The 11,124-nt window shown below is 40.1% G+C and overlaps 2 protein-coding genes across 19 annotated transcripts; both read left to right on the forward strand.

Annotated features, from left to right (window-relative positions):
- Positions 1–102: 102 nt before the first annotated feature.
- On the forward strand, positions 103–7,487 carry LOC126632855 (general transcription and DNA repair factor IIH subunit TFB1-3-like). 11 transcript variants are annotated; one of them, XR_007626849.1, is made up of 21 exons: positions 103–240; positions 622–700; positions 915–979; positions 1,088–1,151; positions 1,674–1,800; positions 2,914–2,989; positions 3,185–3,280; positions 3,500–3,544; positions 3,692–3,748; positions 3,891–4,046; positions 4,154–4,219; positions 4,536–4,659; positions 4,834–4,890; positions 5,027–5,136; positions 5,246–5,437; positions 5,546–5,659; positions 5,842–5,919; positions 6,053–6,100; positions 6,583–6,640; positions 6,785–6,844; positions 7,127–7,198. XR_007626849.1 is itself a non-coding variant. In XM_050303361.1 (20 exons), the coding sequence occupies exons 1-20, from the start codon at positions 136–138 to the stop codon at positions 7,211–7,213; spliced, it is 1,806 nt and encodes a 601-aa protein (XP_050159318.1). In that variant the 5' UTR covers positions 103–135; the 3' UTR covers positions 7,214–7,487. The 11 variants fall into 11 exon arrangements, 8 of the variants coding, with proteins under 8 accessions (XP_050159318.1, XP_050159319.1, XP_050159320.1 ...); XR_007626847.1 differs by having other exon boundaries at positions 6,053–6,099; positions 6,417–6,844; positions 7,127–7,217; XR_007626848.1 differs by lacking the exon at positions 7,127–7,198 and having other exon boundaries at positions 6,053–6,099; positions 6,417–6,640; positions 6,785–6,845.
- A 674-nt stretch (positions 7,488–8,161) lies between these two features.
- On the forward strand, positions 8,162–11,106 carry LOC126632858 (pentatricopeptide repeat-containing protein At1g10270-like). 8 transcript variants are annotated; one of them, XM_050303377.1, is made up of 2 exons: positions 8,162–10,348; positions 10,454–11,106. In XM_050303377.1, the coding sequence occupies exons 1-2, from the start codon at positions 8,268–8,270 to the stop codon at positions 10,839–10,841; spliced, it is 2,469 nt and encodes an 822-aa protein (XP_050159334.1). In that variant the 5' UTR covers positions 8,162–8,267; the 3' UTR covers positions 10,842–11,106. The 8 variants fall into 8 exon arrangements, with proteins under 8 accessions (XP_050159334.1, XP_050159332.1, XP_050159336.1 ...); XM_050303375.1 differs by having other exon boundaries at positions 8,162–10,285; positions 10,370–11,106; XM_050303379.1 differs by having other exon boundaries at positions 8,162–10,285; positions 10,496–11,106.
- The last annotated feature ends 18 nt before the right edge of the window (positions 11,107–11,124 follow it).

Here is an 11,124-nt window from a genome sequence, read left to right on the forward strand (position 1 = left end):
AACCCTAAGACCTTAACAACAACTCTAACCCCTAATCCGATTTCTTAGATTTTGACAATTTTGATTGATCGATTCGAAATTCTTTTGATTTTTTGAGAAATCGTGTGCCCACCAATCGCGAACAAGAAGAAGAAGATGTCTTCTTCATCGTCCTCGTCGTCGAGGCGAGTGGTGAAGCGTGCACAATACAAGGATGCAGCAAGATTAAAGAACCCTGGCATTCCCGGCGTTTTAACTATGGTACCCAACATTTGCTTATTTCTTCCATTTTCCCCTCATTCAATTCCATTGCTTTTCGTGTTTGAACAATGTATTCTGCAAACATTTTGTATATTCTACAATTGCTAATTTGCAGTTATCGGTAAGATTTATGGGATTAAGGACATAGTTCCAACTTTCTTTAACAATCAAGGACATAGTTCATGTGGATAGCTTGCAAATCATGCACCAACAGTTGGTTTGTACTAATGAGTTTTGTCATTGGTTGTAAGGATAAATTTGCTAAGTTTTGAGCTAAGTTAAAGTTTTTTTCCGGGGTCTATATGTCAAACTTCCTTAAATATGCGACTGCCGGATTGCATTTGTTTAATGTTGTTTTGGCGAATATGTTGGTCTGGGCAGGTTGAGAACAAGTTTGTGTTCAAGCCAAACGATCCCACGTCTACCCAAACCCTTGATGTGAAGTTTAGACATATTAAAGGTACTCCTATTGGCAACGGATTCGTTTCTTTGAAGTAAGCACCTTGTCTATCATTTTCACCTGTTTCTTTGAAAAAGTCTTAGTAAGCCAAACTAAAAGACCATCTCTTTACTAATGTTGATATTCAACCATTCAATTTCTCTGGATTACATGCTCACTATTCGAGTTATAAATATATAATTCCCTTTTTTTATTCTTGCTCATGAACTTTCAGGTCACAAAAACACTAAGGAGGGATCCAAGCAAGCACCTTTGCTTAATCTCAGCAGCAGTCGTGAGGTTTTCTCTTAGTTGTAATTTATGTTACATCCTACCACTAGTTTAGAGCTAGTCTAATCCAGCTTCTTATTCTTTCTTGACTGGATTTCTGCAACTGTGATGCCCCAGGTTAAAAGTTACATTTTTGAGTTTCAAAGTTTTCCCGATCTTCATGAATGCCGTGATTTTGTAGGTAAATCCCAATCACATCCAGAACATGTATGAAATTCTATGTTGATTGTGTTCAAAGGCTTATTTTCACATGCTTCTTTTGCTCTATATTGGTTGCTGTTGGTATAAATGTCTTGTGTGGACCGCCTTTACTGGAATGGACTGCATCGTAAGAGACAGCCAGTAGCCATTGTATTTCTTTAGAAACCACTCAATTACTCATTTGTCTACAAATCTAACATTCTGCTGATGTAATTCGACTTCTTTTTTAGTTGAATTTTGAGAGTTTTCCATGCAAATACTGCTTGTCGCTGTGACCGTGTGAGGGGTGTTTTAATGCCTTTACCTTTTCAGTTATCTACAAGATTCTAAATAACATTTAGTGCCAACCGTTGTTTTTTTGTGCCACTGCTTTCCTTACAAGCTTTGTTGCACTAAAATTTTGTTTAAATTGTATTTTTTTTTTTAAATTATTTGACTTTTGTCTTGTGTGTTTTAGTTAATTATTTTCTCTTAGATTGTGCTATTTGGTGTGTTTGAATAGCCAATGCCCTATCTAAGGCTTCAGAAGCTGCAAAAACTGGTCCTAAAAAAGATGGAGTTACATTGCCTGATGAACAACTCAGTGCAGCGGAAATGGAGCTCCGTATGAAGCTATTGCAAGAAGACAGGTTACTATGTCTCCTCCCTATCAGATAGAAAACATCAGCATTTCACATTTTGTAGCGCCTTGGAATAGTTTAAAATCAATTTTTGTTTCCTTATGAGATGTATTATTTTTAATATTTCTTGGTTGAACTATAATTTGGGTTGTAACTTTCATCTTAATGCAACTCTCAGCAGGAAAGAATCAGGATACCACACCCGTTCTACAAGCTCACATGTTTTTATTTTCTATTTATACCATAGTACATATTATATTTTTCTAGTCGTAGACTTTTGCCCAGAATAAACTACTAAAGATTGTGAATGACAAAGTCTAATGATGGCTATTTAGGAATCAGGACAATACACACCATCAAGTTTGCCGCTCATTTTAGTACTCTATGTACTTCTATGATAGTTGATAATTTTTACGTTTTCCTAGTAATAACTAGTAATAACTTTCCCCTAGAATAAACTTTTAATGAAAAATGTTGAAATAAATCTAATGACAGCCAGTGAAGAATAACAAAAGCACACACCATCAACTCGTGGATTATAAGTTCCCACCTGTTTTTCTAGTCATATGCATTCCCCTAAAATCAATTAAAAACAGTTAATGTTGACATAGTTTAATGCAGATTCTGATTAGTTTGATTCCTAGCATTGATAGGTACAACTCATACTCACACAAAGACCAAATCTGGATGGCCTCCACTTTCAAAGTGCTTCAGTCCCTTCCCTTTTCAGTATCAGATTGCTGAATTCAAACATTTGGTTGCTTTCTTGTCTTTTCTGCCAACAATTTGGTGCCGTGGCGTTCTGTACTGCCATTTCCTGGTACAAGCAGTCCACCAAAAAAACCAGAAAAATAAAACATAAAAAAAACCAACAAAAGCAACTCTGCATGAACAAAAATACCCAACTATCATGCTACCTTGTTTTGTCTACAAGTTATTTTCTTTTGCCTTTGTTTTCTAGGTGGAAATTTGGACAGTAAGCATAGTTTTGTAATTTATGTTTATGATGAGCTGAGGTTTTGAGAAGGTGGGTTACTTGCTATTTCTAGTTACTAGATTGTTTGCTTCTGAGCTTTCCGCATATAAGTGCTGTTTTATGTCACTTAATTTTACTCTTCACAGTGAACTGCAGAAACTTCATATGCAGTTTGTAATCAGTGGTGTTTTGACAGAATCTGAGTTCTGGGCAACTAGGAAGGTTAGATACCGTAACAAAGACAGATTCTTGATCATGTTTGGAAAGTTGTGTTTACTTTTTCTTTTCAACTGCAAGCCTATACATAGTGTTGGTTCCCCTCCCCACCCACAGTGCTACACTGACAATTGAAACAAATTTTAGCCGAAAGTGTATAGTTGTTATTGTGACATGTCTGCCTTCTGAAATTTATTGCAGAAGTTGCTTGATGGAGAGAGCCGTACAAAGCCAAAACAACGGGTTGGTTTTAAAAATTCAATGATTTTGGACACCAAACCTACAAGTGACGGTCGGGTAGAACATTGAACTCTCTCTGATCTTATGATTCATTTGTTTCTTCTTGCCAATAGTTACTTTGGTTGCTTGTAGAGTTGGCACCTCCTTGATGACATTTAATAAAACTATTTTGTGGATGTTAAAGGATTCCTTTACTTATCCATAACTTTTTTATCTCATCAACTTAGTGGTTCGGAAACTAATTTTTTTTTTTGTTTTGTTTTGGGAATTGTCCAGATGAACAAGGTTACGTTTAATTTCACTCCAGAGATTAAATATCAGGCATATTTCTCCACTTTTCACTTCTTCTTTGAGATAATACTTCTTTCATTTTCAACAAATGCAAGTACTCTGAACGAGAGTTTGGTTATCCATCTTGGAAAGCTTTCTTTGGCGCTTATGCTTAAGTTTTGTTACACTCCTTTTCAGATCTTTGCTCTCAAACCGGCTGTTCACCAGGCATTTCTTGAACTAGTGCCCAGTAAGGTAGTGAGGATATCCAAACAATTCCTTACATAATCGGACACTTTTCCATGGTAGCTATAAGTTGAGAATTGAGAAGTTTGCTATTTGCTTTCTTACTTCGCCCAAATCATGTTTTTCTAGCTTTTCCTGTTTGTAATTCCAGATGACAGCAAAAGACTTCTGGACAAAATATTTCAGAGCTGAATTCCTTCACAGTACAAAGAATGCTGCTGCAATTGCGGCAGAAGCTGCTGAGGATGAGGAACTGGCAATTTTTTTAAAGGAGGATGAAATATTGGCAAGGGAAGCTCGTCAGAAGGTGCTCTTAAAAAATTTGTTTTCTTCACCCTATACGTTTTGGTATACCCTGGATGCTTCCAGTGCATTTGTTTATATTCTTATTTTTATGCCTTTATTTTTTTGCAGATTCGACAGGTTGATCCAACTTTGGATATGGAAGCTGACCAAGGGGATGATTATACACATCTTCCTGTATGTTTTCTAGAACCGATCTTCAGTCTTTTATTCTAGTAGCCTCTATCTTATCCTAAAAGCAGTCTTCTAATTTTCCTGATACCCCCAAATTTAAAGGTGGTTGTCATAGGATTTGCAGTTATAGATATGGCACATTGGAGAAACATTCCTCAGTGGTTCCTGTATTTTATATTCTGATATTCTGAATACCCACTTATGCCTTTGATCCACAATGAATTTTTTTTTAATTATCATGCTTAACGTCTTTAGGGATGCCATAAAGTTGATTTCATTTTAACTGTTTCTGATCTGGTTGATACATTTTAAAAATCAGGATCATGGGATCTTTCGTGATGGTAGCAAGGACATCACTGAACTACAGAATGAGCAATACAGGAGGACTTTATCACAAGACCTTAACAGGCAAGGGGCTGTTGTTCTTCAAGGCAGAACTGTTGGTTAGAGTTTCTCCTGAATCTATTCTATTTTCTTTCCTATGATTAATAAATGTTGTAAGCTGCTTCTATCTACTTGTATATTAGTATAGTGATTTTGATGTTTTTTGATGAACCGGCTGAGCTATATTTCATTTATAATTTAGTGATAACTTTGATTTGTGAACCTGACTGCAGATGGGGATTTAGAAGATCCAAATAATGTTGCAGAGGCACTTATGCGGTCAAGACAGGGTTAGCGTTGTCCTTTGTTTCCCCCTTTGGTTTATCCATTGGGATTTTCTGTCCATGCTTCCTCCCCTCAATATTTCCTCTTTTGTCTGATGGCAAGTCAGGATCTGTGCTTAACTTTTGCCGGATGTTTTGGCAGAGCCTGATGAGAGTGCTGTGCAGGAGAGACTTGATAGGATTACTCGGATGAATGAGATAGATGACCTTCGAGAACCTCGCGATCATCGTGTTGCTCAATTATGTATTAAGGTTCACTTTGACATAATTCTTCCAAAGGGCCAACAGTTTTAATGCAGAAGTTGCACACTCCTTTTGTTTTCTTCTGACTCAGGAGATTTTTCATGTGTCCTGAATACAGGATCCTCGAGACTACTTTGACACGCAACAAGCTAATGCACTTAAAGCTTTGGATGACTCACGAATAGGAACGGAACAAAAAAAATGCAGCATGACTACTGAGGAAGCATATGGCTCCTTGAAGGAGTCTATATCTAAAATTAAGAGCATTGGATTGAAAAATTCCACTGTTGCACCAGAAATTGCTCTTATGGTAATATAGTCTTAGTGGCAGGTCTTTTTTTCTAGATATGACATGTATAGTTATAAAACTGTATACTTCAATTGCCAGAAAGTTTTACTGCCCATTTCTGCGGTATAGGTTCTTAATGGACTGACTCAGAATATTTCTAGTACCAAGTATCAACTCGGAAAGAATCCTCGGGAGAGTATTCTGGACAGTTTGCCAAACAAAACGAAAGAGGAACTGCTGCATGTGAGTGAATAACAACTCGTTTGTATACTTTCTAAATACTATTAGCTGCTTTGTAAGTAAAATAATATATAAAAAGTTAATTACGGCTGCTCTGTTCTCATTGACATAGAGTTGATCAAGTTGCATTAGGTTTTGTTTACTTCACAGTTCTTTTGATTTTATGGATATGTTTTTTATTCCAGCATTCGATGTCCATTCAAGAATTACTGCGGCATTTTTGGTCTACATATCCAATTACAACAGCTTATCTTTCTACAAAGGTTAGCTCTGTTTCCTTTATGCTATATAAAAATCATTACTCATTAACATCACTGTTTGAATCTCTTCAACATGGTTTTCTTTGTTCTAAAAAATTTATTTTTATTCTGTGATTTCACTAAATTATTCACGCAGGTAGGCAAACTGAAGGATGCCATGTCACAAATCTATCGACAGCTAGAGGTATCAGTCCTGCTACTTTATCTTTTTCTCATTTGTTTTCTGGGCTATTTAAAGACTCCTTCATAGTGTCATTATTGATGTTGAGCTGTTTTAAAATTTTCATGTGGAATGTGGAGTAATTTTATAAGAAGTGCTGAAAACAGCCCACTAGTGTTGTCTGCCTCATCAATTCGAGGTTCCTTCACCTCAAAAGTAGTTGTGCTCCTGGTGCCTTCTTTGCCTCATTGCTATCACAGTCATCTATTAAAATCTGGTTGCCATATAGCTTTATGACAATCCATTGGGGATTTTCTGTGAATGTATCTCATATCAAACTGCCTGTTTGTGGCAACCTGTGTGTGGTGGATCTTCATTGGAGTGGAGCGATGGAAAGAGGTTTGGAGACGAGAGAGACATTGGTTTCTTATTGGAGGATTTGATGCATATTTTTATCTACTGCTTTGACCGTCTAAAGATTCTTAGCTAGTGCTCCACCTTTGCAGTTCAACATCCACCTTAATTCTGCTTCATGAAATTCGGAAAAACAGAAAATGTCATTTGGTCATCTTCTCAAAACTCTTTTTTCTGTTTTCATATATGCAATATTGATTTCTTCATGTTCTAAACCCCACATTAATCGGGTTTAATTGTTTTGGAAAAGGATTTAGGATCTACTTTGTTCACGTATCGATTGAAATTTTCCAGGAGATAAAGGAATCAGACTTCCGGCACCAGGTTTCTCTCCTTGTTCGGCCAATGCATCAGGTCAATACCTCTCTTCAATTTTCAGTTTAATTGAAAGGATTAATACATCTTAATCTTAATGCCAAGAAACTATCTCTTATGTTTTAAGGATTTTTACAATAATGTTATGGATGACCGATTAAGTTTGAAACTGTATAGTACTTTGTACTGATAAAACTCTTGTAACATGATTCAGTGGACTTTATGACTTATCTATAAGCTTTCATCTTAGTTAAAAGGAAACGGGAAAAGAAATTTCTTAACGATGGCTGGTACTGATGGACAAAGACCATTTTGGTGCAGGCACTTGATGCGGCTTTTCAACATTACGAATCTGACTTACAGAAAAGAGCTGCAACTGTTGCAAGGATGCCGAATGGAAATGCATAGGAGAAAGTTCCCCCTTGATTGGTTCACCCTTGTCCTGCCTTTTATCTTGTTGCGATCGTATGAAACTGTACATCCAATCAATTTTGCTATGAGCTTGTGCTTGATTGACGAGGTTTTTTTGACGTAAAATGTACATTGATGTTCGACTATAGGCCAAAATTGGGTGGAACCATTCTTGTGTGTACTTGCGGCTTCTGCACAGCATTATGTGATGCTTGTAGACTGTATTATGCATATTAACCTCAGTAAAAAGGTTTTGGGAGTTTTAACGAAACACTTTCGGTACTATTCATTTTTAACTAAAAATCACGTTTTAATAATGTACATTTCTCTCTCTACTCAATCGACTCCAAGTTTGCGTTTGCAGTAGCGTACTCGGTGCCACGAGTACACAAGATGGCACGAGGCCTAGAAACACCTAAAACATCATCGTCCAAGAGGGACCTATTACGATGAAGGGGGTTGGGTTGTGGGGGTGGGGGTGGTCTGCCACTTCTTAGAGTAGCAAGGCGGTCTGCCCATGTTAACACTCTCCCCGCCGGAGGGTGGAACTCTTCAATTTTATTCTTAATAAGATGCACATCTACGTTGAATGAAACATCTTATTCCAACTGACAAAATATGATTGAATCGCTTGAAGCGTCTATAATGAAGAAAGTAATTTAAGGGCTTTTTTGAACTCATAAGAATTTTTTATTTTTTCTTTCCAAACATGGTTAGAAGTGATTTTGGTGTTTGAAAGTGCTTTTAATTCTTTTAAAAACTTTTCGAAAGAGCGTTAATTTGGAAAAAGACATCATTTCGCCAAAAAATAAAATAAAAAGCATATGGGCTTAGTGGGCGAGTTTCCAATGCAGCCCAACAAGTCTATGTCTAATGGTCTGGTCTGGCCCAAACGTGAAACGGATTTTTATTTTTTTTGGTCGGAACATAACGCAGGCAGAGGCAGAGCAAAGCAGATAACCACCAAAACCCTTCTTCCTTCTTCCACCTTCATTTCCCAAATTGCTAGGGTTTAAGCATTTTCACCTCTCTCTCAGTCAGTCTCACAGCCATGTCATTCTACCGCCTGCTCCTCCGCTCTCTCCGCCGCCCTTCTACCCCAACAACCCTACCCCTAACTCAATCCCTCACCTCCCTCCACCTCCACAACCCCAACCCAAACATTCCTCTCCATCTCACCACCCCCACGCGCACCTTCGCCTTCTCCTCCGCCGAAGAAGCCGCCGCTGAGCGCAGACGTCGCAAGCGCCGCCTCCGCATCGAGCCCCCGCTCAACGCCCTCCGTCGGGACTCACGCCCCCCTCCCCCACGGGACCCGAACGCCCCCCGCCTACCTGATACCACCTCCGCCCTCGTCGGCCCCCGCCTCAACCTCCACAACCGCGTCCAGTCGCTCATCCGAGCCGGAGACTTGGACGCGGCCTCTGAGGTTGCGCGCCACTCGGTTTTCTCCAACACTCGCCCCACCGTCTTCACCTGCAACGCCATTGTGGCTGCAATGTATCGCGCCAAGAGGTACAATGACGCTATTGCCCTTTTCCACTTCTTCTTCAATCAATCAAACATTGTTCCTAACATTGTATCTTATAATAATTTGATTAATACTCATTGCGATGAGGGCCGTGTCGATGTGGGACTGGAGATTTATCGGCATATAATTGCAAATTGCCCCTACAGTCCCTCGCCAGTGACATACCGGCATTTGACTAAAGGGTTGGTTGATGCTGGGAGGATAGGTGAGGGTGTGGACTTGTTGAGGGAGATGTTGAATAAGGGCCACGGAGCGGATTCTTTGGTTTTTAATAATTTGATTAAGGGGTTCTTACATTTGGAGAATATGGAGAAGGCTGTTGAGCTTTTTGATGAGCTTAAAGAGAGATGTTTGGTTTATGATGGGGTTGTGAATTCGACCTTTATGGATTGGTTTTTCAACCAGGGGAAAGAGAAGGAGGCGATGGAGTCATACAAGTCCTTGCTTGATAGGCAGTTTAGGATGGTCCCGGCAACTTGTAATGTTCTCTTGGAGGTACTGCTTAAGCATGGGAAGAAGAAGGAAGCCTTGGATTTGTTCGATCAGATGTTGGATAATCACACCCCACCAAATTTCCAGGCTGTGAATTCGGAAACATTTAACATTATGGTTAACGAGTGTTTTAAGCTTGGAAAGTGCGATGAGGTAATTGCCACCTTTAAGAAGGTGGGGACAAAGGTGAATTCAAAGCCGTTTTCTATGGACGTTGCAGGGTATAACAATATCATTGCTAGGTATTGTGAGAATGGGATGTTACCGGAGGCTGAGACACTGTTTGCAGAATTGTGCTCAAAGTCATTGACCCCAGATGTCACGACTCATAGGACTCTGATTGATGCATATTTGAAAGTAGAGAGGATAGATGATGCTCTTAAGATATTTAGCAGGATGGTGGAGGTTGGTCTGCGAGTGGTTGCTAGTCTTGGTAATAGGGTGTTCGATGAATTGATTAAGAACGGGAAGGCAGTAGACTGTGCACAGATTTTGAAGAAAATGGGAGAAAAAGATCCAAAACCAGATGTCAGTTTTTATGATGCTGTTATCAAGGGGGTTTGCAATGAAGGTGTGCTTGATACAGGCCGTGATTTACTGGAAGAGATGGTGAGATATGGCATTGGTGTTCCTCCAGAATTGCAGCAATTTGTAAATGAGGTTTTTGGAGAAGCTGGGCGTGGCGAAGAGATTCAGAGAGTATTAAATACAAATAGGTGGGGATATCGATCACTACCTAGAGAGGCACCACCTCAGCAATTCCAACCAAGATCGCCTCAAATGGCGGGACAATATCGTCCATCGTCGGCACCGCCCCAAATGACTGGACAATATCAGCCGCCATCTGGACCCTATCAGCCACCATCTGGAACCTATCACTATCAGTCACCATCTGGAACCAATCAGCCACCTTCTGGACCCTATCAGCCACCATCTGGAACCTATCAGCCGCCTTCTGGACCCTATCAGCAACCATCTGGAACCTATCAGCCACCATCTGCAACCTATCAGCCGCCATCTGGACCCTATCAGCCACCATCTGGAACCTATCAGCCACCATCTGGACCCTATCAGCCGCCTTCTGGACCCTATCAGCCGCCTTCTGGACCCTATCAGCCACCATCTGGAACCAATCAGCCACCTTCTGGAACCTATCAGCCGCCATCCGGAACCTATCAGCCACCATCCGGAACCTGTAAGCCACCATCCGGAACCAATCAGCCGCCTTCTGGACCCTATCAGCCACCATCTGGAACCTATCAGCCACCATCTGGAACCAATCAGCCGCCTTATGGACCCTATCAAATGACTGGAACTTACCAATCACCACCAAGACCCCCACATATGGCTACAAGCCAGCACCCCACAGCTCAATCCCCTCAAATGGCTGGACAATATTACACTCCATCAGGAGCCCCCCAAACGGCAGTACCACACCACCCTCCGTCCAGACTCCCTCATGTGACAGCTTCGTACACGCCATCTGAAGATTTTCAGAGCTTAGAACCACAACACCATCTGTCAGGACCTGCTCAAGGGACAGGATCTGACCAATCACGATCAGAACCCGCTCAAATTACAGAACAGGTAGCAGCTGCTTGATCCTTATATCAAGTGATTGAGACGCCGTCAATTTTCTGTCTTGATTTTTAAGTTGGCCAATGCGACATTGAACTTATGCTAAGTGTCTCTCCATGCCGCAAGCTTAAGGCGTTCAATTGGGTGTATAAGGGGCTCTTGTGACTGAATTCTCCGTGATATTTTCTATAGCGATTAATATGATAAGTTACTTATTCTTGTGATCGGCCATCTGCATGGTTGATGAAGATTACTATGACTTACAATAGAATTACCAATCAATTATCAAGTATTGTGCATGTTAAAT

Source organism: Malus sylvestris, chromosome 8 (genome assembly GCF_916048215.2).
Source record: "Malus sylvestris chromosome 8, drMalSylv7.2, whole genome shotgun sequence".
NCBI lineage: Eukaryota > Viridiplantae > Streptophyta > Magnoliopsida > Rosales > Rosaceae > Malus > Malus sylvestris.